This window comes from Scyliorhinus canicula, chromosome 7, assembly GCF_902713615.1.
Source record: "Scyliorhinus canicula chromosome 7, sScyCan1.1, whole genome shotgun sequence".
Taxonomy (NCBI): domain Eukaryota; kingdom Metazoa; phylum Chordata; class Chondrichthyes; order Carcharhiniformes; family Scyliorhinidae; genus Scyliorhinus; species Scyliorhinus canicula.
Genome location: NC_052152.1, coordinates 45,659,173 through 45,677,333, shown reverse-complemented (window position 1 = coordinate 45,677,333; position 18,161 = coordinate 45,659,173). Strand labels below are relative to the sequence as shown.

Genomic DNA, 18,161 nt, shown 5'->3' with positions numbered 1-18,161 from the left:
AGGTCAGAAGTTGGGATGTTTGTGGGTGACTACACAATGTTCAGCACCATTCGTAACTCCTCAAATAATGAAGTAGTCTATGTCCAAATGCAGCAAGACCTGGACAATATCCAAGCTTGGGCCGATGAGTGGCAAGTTACATTCATGCCACATAAGTGCCTGGCAAATGTTATCTCCTATAAGAGAGGATTTAACCACTGTCCCTTGACATTCAATGGCATTACCATCGCTGAATCCCCCACAATCGACATCCTGGGGGTTACAATTGATCAGGAACTGAACTGGACCAGACACTAATACTGTGGCCAAAGGCTAAGAATCCTACGTAGAGTAACTCACCTCCTGACCCCCCATGTGTGTGTGGGTTTGCTCCGGTTTCCTCCTACAGTCCAAAGATGTGCAGGTTAGGTGGATTGGCCATTCTAAATTGCCCTTAGGCAAAAAAGGTTAGGTGGGGTTACGGGGATAAAGGGGGATAGGGTGGAGATGTGACGCTTAAGTAGGGTGCTCTTTCCAAGGGCCGGTGCAGACTCGATGGGCTGAATGGCCTCCTTTTGCACTGTAAATTCTATGGTAAGCTCGGCACCATCCAGGACAAAGCAGCCCGCTTGATTGCTCTCTCTTCCACAAACATTCAAACCCTCCACCACCGAACAGTGGCAGCCGTGAGTACCATCTACAAGATGCACTGTACTAACTCACCAAAGTTCCTTAGACGACAACTTCCAAACCCATGACCACTGCCATCTAGACGGACAAGAGCAGCAGATACCTGGGAACCCCAACACTTGGAGATTCCCCTCCAAGTCACTCACCACCCTGAATTGGAAATATATCGCTGTTCCTTCGCTGTTGTTGGGGCACCACCCTGGAACTCCTTCCCTAATAGCACAGTGGATGTACCTACACCTCAACTTGCAGAGGTTCAAGAAGTCAACCCACCACCACCTTCTGAAGGGTAATAAAGGATGGGCAATAAATGCTGACCTGTCCTGCGACGCCCACATCCCGTAAATCAATTTTTAAAAAATTCCTCAACTTCTTACTGCATCTGTGCTCGTAGTCCCAATAAAATCAGTAAGAATCTGTATAGAATGAAACACTAGAAGATTTTTTTTTTAATTTTCACTATTATATATTAATTATCCATGTGGCTTTAAGGGGTGATTGTGTCGGCAAAAGCAGATGCTTTCTTAGTGAAAGGTGTAAACATTCATCAATGCCAGCAGAAGAAAACATTTTTCTCAATGTACTAAACTAAACCATAAGATGGGATTCTCCGTTTGAGAGACTCTGTGCTGGCACCAGGACTAAATGTGGGTGTTCGATGGTCCCGATGACAGCGCCAGTCCCGAAGTAATTCAAGACATGCAAATGGGCTAGCATTCGCACCATCTGGAACTAGTGCAATTCCAACTCACACTGCCATTAGATTCACTGTGGTCAGGATTGGCACCGGAAAACCTGACAAACTGGAGCTGCATATAAGCACTCCACTCCCCACACACACTCATTCCAGCCAAGAAGATGGCACCACGAAGAGCTGCCCCGAGGTTTGTAGATGCAGAGCTCCAGATACTGCTGCTGGATGTCGTGGAGGAGAGGAGGAACAGCCTGTTCCCTGGAGTGGGAAGGAGGCTGACACCCGCTGACGTCAACCGGGCCTGGGCACAGGTGGCAAATGCTGTCAGAGCTGTGGGGCCCACAGCAAGGACCAGGCAGCAGTGCTGAAAAAAGCTGTACAACCTCCTCAACAGGGCCTGGATGAGTCACCACCTCCGTGCCCATGGCACCACCCTGATCCCACTCGCCCCAGAGGGTGACTGGACCACGTGCACACAGGCCACCAGCTGTGGCCTCCTGTACTGTCTATGACAGTGTCTCACACTGTGCATTATCTGTCCCCCCAGGGGAAGGCGGGCAACAACCGCCGGGAGAGAGAAAAGACCGGACCTACAGCCCCTCACCGCCACTTCACCCTCTGGAACTGGGGCATGCCAGCGATTGCGGCAAATCCTACTGCCCGAGCTACCTGGTGGGCCCGGTTCACATCGAAGGTGATATATTGTGCCGTACAGCATATAAGGCATCAGTTACGGCTTGGAGGCACCTGTGGAGGACTGGGAGATTCCGTACAGGTCTCTGCACGGCCCTGAGAAGGACTCCATGGCATAAAGGTTCAGAGCAAGTGTCAGCTTGATGCCCACCAGGAGCTGGTGTCCTCTTCCATACCCCCGTGGTTCCCGATGTACCATGATCCGGCACAGATGCCACACGATCTCTGCTCAGCCATCGTCGGCAGCGGCACGCTCGGTCCAGCAGGTCCGCGTAAGAAAGGCGCTGCTGGTACACACAAGGCTTGATGCGACACCTCCTTCCCACCTCCCCCTCGGCATGCTGGGGGGCCAGCTCTCCATCATCACCGGCTGGTCCCTGCTTCTCTGGGGCAAACCTCTGTTCTGCAGGGTCCTCCCAGAACAGCTCCTGATCGTGCAACCTTAGTGTGCCCACCAGGGCTCTGACAGCCAGGCAGATACAAACCTCAGCCGGCTCTACACTGAAATCCATTTTCTGCATGGGGTAAAGGGGCATACCGTTACCACGCTGAGTACGCCCATGCCAAACCAGGTCCAACGGTCGACACGGCCTCTGTCCCGCATTTCCCCCTCCTAGCCCCCCCCCCCTCTCTCTCTCTCTCTTTTCTCTCTCCTCTCTCCCAACCGCCCCATCCCCCAAAGGGAACATTTATGGGTCACAGTGGGTGGTCAGTGGAGTGTGCAGCCAGATGGCTGCCTAGGAGGCTGCGGCAACCGTGCCCGGCCATCCCGGAACAGTGGGGACACCCCGAACCCATGGCGCATCTCCAGATTGTCTCCACTACTCCTCTCGACCCTGGAAATCCACCTCCAGCCAGCGGCATAACTGGCAGCCTATGGTTGCTCCTTTGGAAACATATCTTGGCTCTTCTCTCACCCTCCGCAGCAACGGTGCCCAATTACCGTTTTTAAATATCACAAATGAACCGCACCAGCGTCACTTACGGAGTGACGCTGGTGCGTCAGCAGAGCGGAGGCAGAGCAGCATGGGAGGCCAGAGACTACCAGGTCGGGCACATTACTGATGTGCGAACGGTCGTTACTGTACAATTTGCACACTGGCACAGGCGTGGAACACATTCTCGCTGCCATCAAGGCACTGGAGCATGGTGTTCCGTTAGGCGCCTGGCGCCGACCTCTAATTTGGCTAACGCGCAATTCTCCGTCCGATTGCGATTTGCGATGCCGGGCCTGCTGGACAGAGAATTTTTTAAATTCCATTACATAGGAAGAGTTTCGCAGTTTGATAAATATCTCTAATTCTGCTAGAATTTCACCGGACATGTGCTAAGAATAATTTTTCTTTTTTCTCAACAGTAAAACAGTTCCAAAGTAGGCATCTCCTTGTTGCTCACCGCATCATTCATAATGAGGCAGAACGCACCATGACAGATTCAGCTCCAGCTTTATCCGAATCCAGCAGTGTTGCAGTTGATGTTATGGATCAGACACTGGCCGAGGTTGAGAAAGAGATGAAGAAGATGAATGAATCATAAGTGAGGAACAAAGAAGTTTTAAATCTGCAATTGAGTGTAGGAAAGGGGAGTGGGGGGTCATTTTTTATTGGATCACTTGGGTGGCAAGGTGATAAGTAAATCACACACTTATTATTGAACACGTCCCATTCTTACAAAAACAAAATACTGTAAATGCTAGAAGTCTGAAGTTAAAATAGAAAATGCTGTAAGTATTCTGCAGGTCAGGCAGCGTTTGATGAGAGATAAACAAGGGCACAGATTTTCACTCCCAAGGGTAGCGCAAATCAGGAAGTTCCTTGGTTTGCAACTCCCACCTTGGGAGAAATACCAAATGGTGCAATCTTCATTCCGGATCGAAGGTTGGGTGGTGGTTGTGAGGGCTGGTTGCAGGATAGAGTTGGGCCTGCCACTTCCAACACAGATTGAAAATGCCAATTTTTAAGTTTCTTTTGCTAGTTTACATTAATTATCTCTTTTGATTATCAGTTTTTTGGACATTCTTTGTTGAATTCTAAAATCCACCCACTCCTCAGTTTACTGCTTTTTTTGGCAACATTGTAAACTTCTTCCTTTAATCTATTTTTAAATTCTCCAGTTAGCCACAGATAGATCATTTTTCCTGCAGTATTTGTTTCCTTAAAGGAATGTATATATGTTGAAAATAATGAATTAATTATTTAAATGTTGACCATTGCTCATCTACCATTGTACCTTTTGATGAAATTTGTGTATCTTAGCCAACTCGCTCCTAATACCTACCAATTGTTAGGATACCAAACCAGATCCCAACATTTGTTAGGATACCGGAGGAGAACCCCAAACAATTTTTTTAATTTGTAAAATGGTGAGGAAAGGATACTTTGCCTCAGGAGTGATGACTGACCAATAGGTATATTTTATGTTGAAACCAACCCACATAATTAACCATATTAACATCAAAGAAATAGCTTTACAATTATCCGTTATACTCAAATCCTATGGCAAGCTGCTGTTCATTTAAAATCTTATAACAGACTGTGAAACTACAGACAGACCTGGCTCCTCCCATTAATTACATCACCTGTATCCCACTAGGTTCCATGACCTTCTTAGCTAGGATTAAATACAATGTCTCAAATTATCTACACTCCCAAGGAATCTCTAGCATTCTAAACACAATTATCTGTACCAAGTGGTTGGAATGAATGATCACCTCACCCTTTACAACTCTTTTAATAAAATTTTAGCAGACATATACTGTTTGGATGTATTATTTAAACCATGGTTTTTAAAATTGTTAAAATAAAGGGCAACACGGTAGCATGGTGGTTAGCATAAATGCTTCACAGCTCCAGGGTCCCAGGTTTGATTCCCGGCTGGGTCACTGTCTGTCCGGAGTCTGCATGTCCTCCCTGTGTGCGCGTGGGTTTCCTCCGGGTGCTCCGGTTTCCTCCCACAGTCCAAAGATGTGCGGGTTAGGTGGATTGGCCATGCTAAATTGCCCGTAGTGTCCTAAAAAGTACGGTTAAGGGTTGTTGGGTTATGGGTATAGGGTGGATACGTGGGTTTGAGTAGGGTGATCATGGCTCGGCACAACATCGTGGGCCAAAGGGCCTGTTCTGTGCTGTACTGTTCTATTCTATATCTATATAACAATTTCAACAATCATCACAATAGCTTTGCTTGGTTCCGATTAAGACATTAGTTTCTGACTTAACTAAACTTTCAAATTTGTAGAAAATTCAATCATATTGTAATTGCTCTTCTGTAGATGCCCCTTTGCTACAAGGTACTTAATTTACCCTTTCTCATTGTACAATACTAGATGTAAAATACCATGTATCCTAGCTCATTCCTTAACATACTGATCTAGAAAACTGTATTATATACATTCATTGAACCTGTCCTCCACACTATCACTGCTGATTTGGTTTCCCTTGTTTTAAAGTCCCAATGATTACTTTATTACCTTTGTTACATGCTCCTTTAATTTCCTGATTAACACTCACAGTACTGTTCAGGGGCAGGTAAACTAGTCTCACTAATGCGTTTCTTAGCTGACCCAAACTGATTTGCATCTTGATTGCTGAGCTCTGGGGCACGATTCTCCCAAAGGGAGACAAAGTGCCAACGCCGGAGTGAAAACCGGAGTGTTTCACTCCGGCATCGGAGGCCGCTCCTCAGCCCCTATTCTCCCACCCCCAGAAGGCTAGGAGCGGCGGCTCGTCAATCTCACACACCGGGCCTTGACACCTGCGTCAAAGCGGCGCCGCCTGAATGACGCAGTCGGCGGCGCCTAAATGACGTCACCCGCGCATGCGCAGGTTGGCTGGCGCCGTCCTCCCCTCCGCTGCCCCGCAAGACATGGAGGATTGATCTTGCGGGGCGGCGGAGGGAAAAGAGTGCATCTTTCAGAAACGCTGGCCCGACGATCGGTGGGTACCGATCGCGGGCCAGACCCCTCCTGAGCACCCCCCAGTGCATGCGCGTTGGCCGCCCTCCCTCAGGCCGCCCCGCACAAACATGGCGGATGGATCCAGGCTCGCCGGTGGTCACTCCGCCCGCCCCCCCCACCCCGCCCCCCCCCCCCGCCGCGGCCCCGCAGCCCCCTCCCCGCCCTCGCTCCAACGCCGACCCGCCTCTCTCTCAACGGCGGTACCCCCCCCCTCTCAACGCCGGAACCCCCCCTCTCAACGCCGCAACCCCCCCTCTCAACGCCGGTACCCCCCCCTCTCAACGCCGCAACCCCCCCCTCTACGCCGGTACCCCCACTCAACGCCGCAACCCCCCCCTCAACGCCGGTACCCCCCCTCTCAACGCCGCAACCCCCCCCTTCAACGCCGGTACCCCCCTCTCTCAACGCCGCAACCCCCCCTCAACGCCGGTACCCCCCCTCTCTCAACGCCGGACCTCCCCCTCTCTCTCAACGCCGGTACCCCCCTCTCTCAACGCCGCAACCCCCCCTCAACACCGGTACCCCCCCTCTCTCAACGCCGGACCTCCCCCTCTCTCTCAACGCCGGGACCCCCCCTCTCAACGCCGCACCCACCCCTCCCCCAAACACCGCACCCCCCCTCCCCCCCAAACGCCGCACCCCCCAAACGCCGCACCCCCCTCTCCCCCCAAACGCCGCACCCCCCCCACTAACGCCGCACCCCCCCCACTAACGCCGCACCCCCCCCCCACTAACGCCGCACCCCCCCCCCCCTCGCCCGAGGTCACTGAACGGCGTCAACCATCATCAATGGTTGACGCCGTTTTAAAGCTACTCTGTTTTTCGCCGCCACGGCGGGACTTGGCCCATCCGGGCCGGAGATTTGTTCAAAGTAAAAAATCAATGACATCCCGCCAGCGCCAGCTGTTTTCAGAGGCTGCCGGCGGGATTTGCACAACGCCGGTTTTTGGCCGCTCGGAGAATAAAAAACCCGGCGGGAGCGGGATTAACGCCGCAGCCGGCCGATTCTCCGACCCTGCGTGGGGTCGGAGAATTTCGCACACGGACAGTGACCCAGAGCCAGGATCGAACCTGGGTTCTCGGCGCCGTGAGCACTCAATAAATTATTGCGTGTTTGTTCTCTTATCCTGATGTATCTGAAAAGATCCCCCATTAAAACTGTTCTTATGTCAGGGCAACATGGTGGCGCAGTGGGTTAGCCCTGCCAGCTCACAGCACTGAGGTCCCAGGTTCGACCCCGGCTCTGGGTCACTGTCTGTGTGGAGTTTGCACATTCTCCCCGTGTTTGCGTGGGTTTCGTCTCCACAGTCCAAAGATGTGCAGGTTAGGTCGATTGGCCATGCTAAATTGCCCCTTAAATAGAAAAAATTAATTGGGTACTCTAAATTTTTTTAAAACTGCTCTTATGTCTACACTTGGGTGTCTCAACTCTGGTAAAATTCTAGTGAATTTCTTTTGCACCATCATCCCCACCGCTCTCTCCCAAGCCCTTGACATCCTTCCTAACGTGTGGTGCCAAGAATTGAAAACAATACTGAAACATAAATAGTCTTAAAGATTTTGCATAACTTCCTTCCTTTCTCTCTGCCTCTGTTAATAAGACCCTTGATTTCATATATTTCAACTTATCCTGTTGCCTTCAAACAGTTATGTACATACACGCAGGTATCCCTACTCCTGTAAACCATTTAAAATTATACAATTTAGTTCATGTTGCCTCTCCTCATTCTTCCCACCAAAATATATCTCCTCACATTCATCTGCATTATAGTTCAGCAATGTGCCCATTTCACTAGTTTGTTTATGTCCCCTAAATAGTTCCAAGTTTTAAACCATCAGCAAACTTTAGAAATTGTCCCTTTGTACGCAAGCCAGGTTCTTAATATCTGTCAAACGTAACGGTAGTCTCAGTATCAACCCCTGGGAAATGCCATTTTATATATACTTCCCTCCCTTGTGAAAAAAAACCAATCTCCTCCGCTTCTCTTTGCCTTCTGTCCTTAGCTACTTTCATATTCACACTGCTTCTGTCCCTTTTTTAAAAATATATTTGGAGTACCCAATTAATTTTTTCCAATTAAGGGGAAATTTAGCGTGGCCAATCTAGCGTGGGGGCAGCAGGGTAGCATGGTGGTTAGCATAAATGCTTCACAGCTCCAGGGTCCCAGGTTCGATTCCCGGCTGGGTCACTGTCTGTGTGGAGTCTGCACGTCCTCCCCCTGTGTGCGTGGGTTTCCTCCGGGTGCTCCGGTTTCCTCCCACAGTCCAAAGATGTGCGGGTTAGGTGGATTGGCCATGCTAAATTGCCCGTAGTGTCCTAATAAAAGTAAGGTTGGGGGGGGGGGGGGGGGGGGGGGTTGTTGGGTTACGGGTATAGGGTGGATACGTGGGTTTGAGTAGGGTGATCATGGCTCGGCACAACATTGAGGGCCGAAGGGCCTGTTCTGTGCTGTACTGTTCTATGTTCTATGTTCTTATCCACCTAGCCTGCACATCTTTGGGTTGTGGGGGTGAAACCCATGCAGACACGAGAAGTATGTGCAAACTCCACATGGACAGTGACCCAGGCCCGGGATTCAACCTAGGACCTCAGTGCCATGAGGCAGCAGTGCTAACCATTGCGCCACCTTGCTGCCCCTGCTTCTGTCCTTTTAATCCAATTGGCTTTAATTTTAACAAATCTATCATGTGGTACTTTGTCAAATGTCTTTTGAAAGCCTATATACACAAAATCAACCACATTACCCTCACCAAAACTCACCATTATTTTTGTCAAATAACTCATTCCCAATTTGCTTCTAACAAATGAGAACTGACTTTGATTTATTAGCTCATACCAAATGGCAATTAATTTTATCCCAAATTATTGTCCGCTAAAATGTCCCCACCACTGCTGTTAGGCTGACTGACCTGTAGTTATTTGGATTATCCCTCTGCTCCTTTTTAAACACAGGAGCTACATTTGTAATCCTCCTGGCCTGTGGCACCACCTCCACATTGAATGAAGTTTGGGCTGGTGCCATGAAATCTTTTACATTCACCTTAGAGGCCACATCGGACCTTGGTTTAATGTCTCATCTGAGTGGCAGAATCTCTGACAGTGCAGTAATTCCTAAATACATAGATCACAACTGTGTAATTGGAATCAAGTGTAAGACATAGAAATGGAAGCAAAGACCAATCAAACTACAGGCAAGGATAGAAATTAATGTTCCAGTTCAAAAGACATAAATAGACCTTTTGGAAGGAAATAGTTGTTTAAAACTATGAATAGCATAAAACAATGCTGTGGCTCATATTTATTGCTTCAGATGATAAACATTTTCATGTGTTTATTCTTATTAATGTTGCATTATGGATATATTTTCAATTGGGTTAGAAGTAAAACTGACACCTGGAACCACTTTGAAAATAAATTCAACAATGTACTTGTTCGAAACTATAGCCTTTCAGGTGGCTACTTTTGTATGGATTTCTTTGAGCGAACCAGAATGATTATCAAAGATTCTACAGTGCAGAAGGAGGCCATTCGACCCACCGAGTCTGCACCGGCCCTTTTAAAGAGCACCCCACTTAAGCCCATGCCTCCACCCTACCCCCGTAACTCAGTAACCCCACCCACCCTTTTTGGACACCAAGGGTAATTTATCATAGCCAATCCACCTAACCTGCACATCTTTGGACTGTGGGATAAACCGGAGCACCCGGAGGAAACCCATGAAGGCATGGTGAGAACGTGCAGACTCCACAGAGTGACCCAAGCTGGGAATCAAACCTGGTACCATGGAGCTTTGAAGCAACTGTGCTAACCGCTGTGCTACCGTGCTGCACACAATTAATTTGCTTGTTTGTGCCAATATGAGAAGCTGCAGATTGTATTGTAATAGAGTTATTCCACATAACAACTTGAATTGAAGGATTCCAATCATTCTAACAAGACAGTTATGGTGTCGTTTGAGCTTTCAATTTAGATTTACAGTCTCGTAACTCCTGGTAAAAAGGATCAGAGTAGTACTTCAATTGATTATAAAGGAAAGCATCATAAAAAGCTCAGTTTTTTTTCATAGAATTTACAGTGCAGAAGTAGGCCATTCAGCCCATCGAGTCTGCACCGGCTCTTGGAAAGAGCACCCTACCCAAGTTCAACACCTCCACCCTATCCCAATAACCCAGTAACCCCATCCAACACTAAGGGCAGTTTTGGACACTAAGGGCAATTTATCATGGCCAATCCACCTAACCTGCACATCTTTGGATTGTGGGAGGAAACCGGAGCACCCATAGGAAACCCACGCACACATGGGGAGGATGTGCAGACTTCACACAAATAGTGGCCCAAGCCGGAATCGAACCTGGGACCCTGGAGCTGTGAAGCAATTGTGCTAACTACAATGCTACCATGCTGCCCTGATTTTAAACATGGTATCTGTACATTATGAATGCTACCTGCTTGCAGCTCAGTTTAATAATCTATCTGCTTTTGAGTGTTTGAAATGTCATTGAAACTATGTTCTTTTCTTTCAGATATTCACGGTGATTATTTCTTACGCTACTCTGAATATTTACAAAGAAATTTGGTTAAAATGAAAAGTTACTTTAATGTAGAATTTTGTTTGTTCTTTTTCACATGCACTTTATTCACAAGTTCTTTCACTAACTAGTAATACTTAAAATAAATTAAATAGACATACATTTGTAATAGTACACTGACATTATGAATAAAAAATAAAGCTAAATGTTTAACTAGCATTGTTATGCATTCATTAGATGAGGTGCAACATGGAAAATACCACTCAGACCACCTGTTAAAGTAAAGTTGTCATAGTTCCAGATGACCATAGGCTGCTCCCCTTTGAGGGGGAAGAGTTGAGTGGTGGTGATTTAACCTGAGGATCTCCTCACCTCAGGCAAGGGCAACATTGAGGAGGCAGGGTCTTCATGAATAATCTCAGCTCGTATGGGGATTGAACCTATGCTATTGGCTCTGTATCACAAACCAGTTGTCCAGCCAATTGCGCTAAACCACCCCCAAACCACCTATTACCACCTCTGTAACATCGCCATCGTCTTTGCTCATATGTTGCTGAAACCCTCATTCATACCTTTGTTACTTGACTTGACTATTCAATGCACCACTCTCTGGATGAAGAAAGTTCTCCTCACCTCAGTCCTGAAAGGTTTACCCTCATCCTCAAACTGTGACCCCCTAGTTCTGGACTCCCCCACCATCAGGAACATTCTTTCTGAATCTCCATTGTCTAATCCTGTTCGAATTTTGTAAGTTTCTCTGAGATCCCCTCTCAACTCTTCCAAACTCCAATGAATATAATCCTAACCGACTCAGTCTCTCATTTGGCAGTCCTACCATCCCCGGAATCAGTCTGGTAAACCTTCGCTGCACTCCCTCTATAGCAGGAACATCTTTCCTCAGATAAGGACACTAAACTGCACACAATACTCCAGGTGTGGCCTCACCAATGCCCTGTACAATTGCAGTAAATCATCCCTATTCCTGTACTCAAATCATCTCGCAATGAAGGCCAACAAACCATTTGCCTTCTTTCCTGCCTGCTGTACCTGTGCGCTTACTTTCAGCGACTGATGCATGAGGACACCAGAGTCTCGCTGAGTATCCACCTCTCTCGATTTCCAGCGATTCAAATAATAATCTGCCTTCCTATTTTTGCTACCGAAGCAGATAACCTCACATTTATCTGCATTCTACTGCATCCGCCATGCATATGGCCCACTCATTCAGCCTGTCCAAATCCCGCTGAAGCATCTCTGCATCTTCCTCGCAATTTACCCTCTCACCCAACTTTGTATGATCTGCAAATTTGGAGGTAATAGATTTAATTCCCTCATCCAAATCATTAATGTATAATGTGAACAGTTGGGTCCTAGCACAGAACCCTGTGGTACCCCACTTTGCTTGCCAATCCAAAAACGAGCCATTTATTCCATCTTTTTGCTTCTTGTCTGCTAACCAGCTTTCTATCCATCTCAATATGGAGCAATTCATTCCGTCAGGCCACCCTATGGAACTAATAGGGGTCCTTCAACTGAGTGAGACCCTTGTCTGGCTGATTAAATTACACCCAATATTTCCTTATGTGGCTTGGTGTTATATTTTGTTTAAAATGCCCCTGTGAACTGTTTTCAGACGATTTATTACATTAAATCTAGATTGTTGTCGTCAATTAACATATCTGACTGGAATAGATGCAAGCATATTGAGATCTGATTTAATCACAAAATCACTTACGGATCCAACAATCTTTCAGCCTTCCAGAACTACCCTTACACTTACCCAGGACTTTGTTTCTTAAACGATTTCTTGTTAGAGCCTCCCCAACTCTACCCAGCATTCATTTTTTAAATGTTGATCACCCCTCTGCGTTACCTTTTACTAGTTTGAATCAATGTCCCTTTATCCTGTTCCCACAGATAAGGTAATATGTTAGACTGTTTTCTTAATTAATTACTACCTTGTATACCTGATATCTTGGATGCCTTCTTTACTTGCTGCAAAACCCAAGTGTCTCTTGTTCTTTCCCATAATTCAGACCACCAACACTAAGGATCAGCCTCATGGTTCTTCCCTGCACTGATTCCTGTGCCAGGCTGATGCCCATGTTTATCAGCAACTGGAACAAGACATGATCTTCAAAGTTGAAAGTGACCAGTGCACCGTGCAATTTGACTCCTACTTCTTCTGACTTTTATTCTATATTTTTCTTCGACGTTCTGTTGGTTTTGTTATTTGCTGCTCTGCATTGATTGGACATGCTGAGCATTGAATTTAGCATGACTCCGGGTCTTATTCAACTATCCTTTGTTATTTCCAGAATGGCGTAATAAAAACAGAAAATGCTGGAAACATTTGTCAAGTCTGGCAGCATCTGTGGAGAGAGAAACTGAGTTAATGTTTCAGGTCTGTGACCTTTCATCAGAACGGATTCACAGCATGTTTGTGCCCATTCCGATCAAGGTGGATAAGAAACAAAATCGCCTCGTCAGAATAATTCTAGCGCGTTTCCATGCTTTCAGCATCGCTCTTTGCAGCGCTACTGCTGCGCTCTGCAAACAGCAGGAGGGCTGGCCATACTGTTGTAGGACATGTAATAGGAACAGGAGTAGGCCATTTAGCCCATCGAACTTTTCCACTATTCATGGCTGATCATTTACTTCAGCCTAACACCCAACACTTTCCCAAGCTATCTCCATGTTACTTGGTATCATTGGTCTCCAGAAATCTATTGATTTTTTTTGTTTTGAGCATGCTCAATGATTGAGCTGCTACAACACTCTGGGGTACAGAATTTCACCATCCTTTGAGTGAAGAAATTCTTTCTCATCACAGTATTAAATGGTCTATCCCGAATCCTGAGATTCTGTCTCCTGGTTTTAGATTCACTAGCCAGAGGAAACTCCTTGGGCAGGATTCTCTGTTGACCGACAGCAAAATCGGGAAAGGCAATCACTCATTCTCTTCCCCCCTCCACCCCCAGCCATCCCAGCCCAGCCCACCCCACCCCACCCCACACACCCATCGCACAGAATCCCAAGGCAAATTGTAACGCTGGCAGCAGGTATTTAATGTGAGCAATATAGAGAGATTTCTGCTCTAAACCCTATTACTAAACTCTGCCCTGCAGCCGTGCCAAATTAACTAGTGTCTAACTTCCTGCCCTTACGGACCCTAATGCTATATCTAGGTGGGTCCCCAGACGGTACATCAGGGGTGGAGGCAGCCTGCTGTGATTCCCGCCCTGCGACCTGGGTCCCCATTGGCTGGCGTCTTATGGGACGACTGGGCCTGGATCGGCCCGGCTGCTGCTCGGGAGTCCCAGGTGGCGTGGTGCCACCCCGTTCTGCCAACTACCCACCGGGTGTGCCGGGGGGGGGGGAAGAGTCCAAGGAGCTGCGGTGTTCCAGCACAGGCTGCATCACCTTCTCCTCCTTGAGTGCCCTATGGCCCCCGGGCTACTCCATGGGACAGTGGTACGAGGGGAGCTATCCCGTGGCTCCCCGCCACCTGCCACTGCCAGTCCTGGAGGCCCGCTCTGATCTTGACCAGGGTCCGCACGTTCGCGGCAATGGAGCACAGGGAGTGGACCATCTCCGTCTCAGATTGCGCCATATCACGCTGCAAATGCCACCACCTGGGTTGTCACATCAGCCAGTGACTGCGCCATCTCCCTCTGGGACTGGGCCACCTCCCTCTGTGTCTGCGTCACGTTGGCCAGCACCTGGGCAAAGCTGCTGACGTTCCCAGTCATGGCCTGCTGTGACTGGGACACGCTCTGGAGCACCACTGCGATTTCCAGTGGCTCTGGGACATGAGCACCTGTGAGGCAGTAACCCTGTCCTGGACCTTGGCCAGTGTCTGCACAGAATACCCCAGGCCTTGGACATCCTGATCCATAGCTGAAACCGTCGCCCCCAGTGCCTCCATTGTGGGCGCCACACATGCGGTGTTGGCCTGGCTGACACGTATTGTTGGCACTACCTCCTGCTCCTGCACAGGGTTGGACTCCAACTGCGCCTGCAGGTGCTGAATGCCCGCAGACAACCCCTCATGTAGTCCCTGGCTCTACGACTGCATCTCCGCAATGGATGGGACTGTGTGTTCCAGAAGCTCGAGATCTGTCTGGTCGCCAGCTAGTTCCTGGGATCAGCCTGCCCTCCGACTGTCCACCCCCTCGGGTGTTCCTACTTCCACCTGCTGTACCGGAGCAGCTGTGTCGTGTGCACTAGGTAGTGTCCCAGGAGCCTCTTCACTAAAGTGCCCAAGCGAGGTGAGTATCTCTGGGATTGTGGAGAGTGCAGGTGATAGCTGTGACGGGAAATGATTGTCATCCTCCGACCTGTGTTCTGGGCTCTCATGAGTCTCCAGCAGAGGGCTGTATAGCCATCTAAGATGGCCACCTGCAAAGGACCATGGGAATTATGGCCAACCCAGGACTCCGACAGATACAGATACAGAGCAGATCTGTATTTGAACCACAGGTAACCAGGCTGTGGCACTGGCTGGAGGCGGAGGATGCCAGATGGACCTGACCCATCACCAGCAGGTCCTGCAAGACACAAGACGCATGATTAGACTGCAGGCCATGGGGGAGGGGGGGGGGGGGGATGGTGGTGAGGGTGATAGGGGATAGGCACACATGTCACAGGGAACCACAGCTAAGAGGGGGTCTCACTTCCTTGCCCGCGGCCAAGCACCACCTTGGCAACCTCCCGTTCCTCCAGACCGCCAGCGACACCAGCACCCTCACCTCAGCCTCGGAGAGGGGCCGCCGCTCCGGCGGTCTCCCTCCTGTCTTCTCCCGCTCACGGCCATTGTGCACTGCCTTCTCCTGGAGGGTGTGGGGGACACAGAAAACAACTTTGTTAAACAGTTCTGTCATGAAAATCCACAAATTCTGCGTTGACATCAGCACTCAAGTCTCAGAAACGTAGAACCCCGCCCCTTATATTTACTCCAACCCTTTCAACCCTGTAAGAATTTTGTAAGTTTCCATTATAGGTCATTTTTCATTCTTCAAAACTTCAGGGAACACAGACCCAGTCTCCCCAATCTCTCCTCATAAAACAATCCTGCCATCCAAGGATAAATCTGGTGAACCTCCCATGCATCATCCCTATGGCAAGTGTATCCCACCTTTTATAAGGGGACCAAAACTGCATGCAATGCGCCAGGTGAGGTCTCACCAAGGCTTTACACACGTACAGTAAACACCTTGGGTTGGATTCTCTGTCTGCCGATGCCGAATTCGGGCAAGGCTATTGGCCTCCACATTGCTGGAGGAGGTGCTGACGACAGGGGGACTGGAGAAGGGTAGTGTCAGCGGTTTACAGAGCTATTTTGGAAGAGGAGAAGGCACCACTGGAACGGATCAAAGCAAAGTGGAAGAGTTGGAGGAGAGGATATGGAGGAGGGGTTCTGATGTGAGGTGCTCCGGAGAGTGAATGCCTCCACCCCGTGCGCGAGGTTGGGGCTGATACTGCTGAGGTAGTATGCAGAGAACACCTCACAAGGGCAAGGATGAGCCAATTCTTTGAAGGAGTAGGGGATGTGTGTGACCGTTGCGGCGGCGGGGGGGCGGTCGCTAATCACGTTCATATGTTTTGGTCCTGTCCAAAGCTAGAGGATTACTGGAAGGAGGTTTTTAGGGTAATCTCTAAAGTGGTGCACGTAAAACTGGACCCGGGCCCCCAGGTGGCCATATTCAGGGTGTCGGACCAGCCAGGGTTGGAAACGGGTGCGGAGGCAGATGTTGTAGCCTTCGCCTCGTTGATCGCCCGAAGGTTGATCCTGATGGGATGGAGAGCAGCCTCTCCACCCTGTTCCCTGGCGTGGTGGGGGGACTTGTTGGAAATCTTGACTCTTGAGAAGGTTAAGTTTGAACTGAGGGGAAGGATGGAGTTCTACAATTCAGGGGCATTATTCATTATACACTTTCAAGAACTGGATAACATCGAACATTAGTTGGGGGGGTGGGTGAGAGGGTTGGGGGCTGTGTGTGTTAATGGTGACTATGGGTGATTCCTGATTCCTTTTTGTCATTTGTTTAAGTTAACATGCGGGCTAATGCGTGGGGTTTGGTGAGAGGATGGGATCGTTGTTAATGATATGGGGATTGACATATTTGTTATTGACTATTCTTTGTTGTTGGTGGGTGTAAATTTGGGAGAAAATGTGAAAAAGGAGAATAAAAATATTTTTTAAAAAACTAATACATTCAGAAGGGAATTCAGGAAAAAAACACTTTTAAATCCACAGTAATTGTGGTGACCAGCTTAAATCCATTGAGGAGAGGAATTGAGCAATATGTTGCCGAGGTTCGTGTGGAGCATAAACAAGAAATAATCCATTTTTGTGCTGCAAGTAATACACAGCTATGTAACACTTGTCATTGTTTCCTGTACAAAATGAGGTCTCAGAAAGGATTATGCATCAAACAGAACTAAGGACTCATCCTCGGCCTCTGTCCCAATAGATGCTGGCAGACCAGCGGAGGTTTTTCCAGTGTCCTCTGTCCTTATTGTAAATTGAACAAGTCTTTTTTTCTTATTCATTCAGAAGATACACTTCACAGATAAGTCTTAAGGTGCACGATTGTTGCCTCAAAGATCTTCATAAGATTAATTATGTTCCATGAGGACATGGTCAACCACATGATAAATGACAGCACGCAAATAATGGAAAATTAAGTGAGTTTTTTTTTTATTTTAAGAGTTCCCAACTATTTCAGTACTTAGGAAATATAATAGCTACTTCCAGATCTGGTCCATGCTCTGTGGGCTTTTGTCTGAAAAGCATTTCTATGATCCCAGACCCGACTTTTTTACAGATAAGTAAAGTTAATACCAAAATAACAATTAGAGGTCAGTTTTGAACGAGTACAAAGTTTAGTAGTACCCTTCGGGAGGTAGTTTTAATCGTCGCATAGTAAAGTGTCTGATTTCACATGGACAATGGGGTATAAAGAATGGAAGCCTACAGTACTACAGGTTTGGTTTCCCCACTCTGCAAACTCAATGAAATAAAAAAAAAACTGAATCCAATCCATCGTGGACGCAATGGGCCAAAGGGTCTCTTTCCACTGTATAACTTGGTTGATATTACTAAATATTAATCTGGGATTTAAACCAGTGTAGTGACCATTCATAATTTCCTGCCTACATCGGTTATTCAGTGATGAGGCATCCATGACGCACCTCAGAGAGTGGAACAAAATCACTACTGTTCCCTTAGTCCAAGCATGATTAAAGTAATGAAAGCCTAACGTAATGAAAGGAATTAAAGCCTGCTTTAATCAAATAAGGACGACAGCATAATTATGTTTACCCTGATTTAAAGTAACGTCTTTTACATGGGAATTTAGTACATCAACGCAAAGCACATAACTTTCCTCATGATGGTTTCCCCACCAATCAAGGAGATATAGGATGGAACATCAGAAAAGGAGGCCATTCAGCCCATCAGTACAATGATGGTCTTTCCTCCACATCATTGGTAATTAGAAATCTGTTAAACTCTAACTTCAAAATACTCAATGACTGAGCTTCCACAGTGCTGAGATAGAGAATTCCAAAGATAACCCTGGGAGTACAAAGGTTTCTCCCAATCTTGGTCTTGCTGGC

The 18,161-nt window shown here is 47.8% G+C and overlaps 1 protein-coding gene across 6 annotated transcripts in view; it reads left to right on the top strand.

Annotated features, from left to right (window-relative positions):
• Nucleotides 1–12,860, top strand: part of cfap91 (cilia and flagella associated protein 91) — a 157,560-nt gene extending 144,700 nt beyond the window's left edge. For 3 of the 6 annotated variants that reach the window (XM_038801917.1, XM_038801923.1, XM_038801922.1), the window contains exons 17-18: nucleotides 3,414–3,592; nucleotides 10,533–11,479. In XM_038801917.1, the coding sequence (XP_038657845.1) occupies nucleotides 3,414–3,592 (179 nt within the window). In that variant the 3' untranslated portion in view covers nucleotides 10,533–11,479. Of the gene's footprint in view, nucleotides 1–3,413; nucleotides 4,807–10,532; nucleotides 11,480–12,574 lie in introns of those variants that run through there. The other 3 variants (XM_038801919.1, XM_038801921.1, XM_038801920.1) reach the window with 3 other exon arrangements.
• The last annotated feature ends 5,301 nt before the right edge of the window (nucleotides 12,861–18,161 follow it).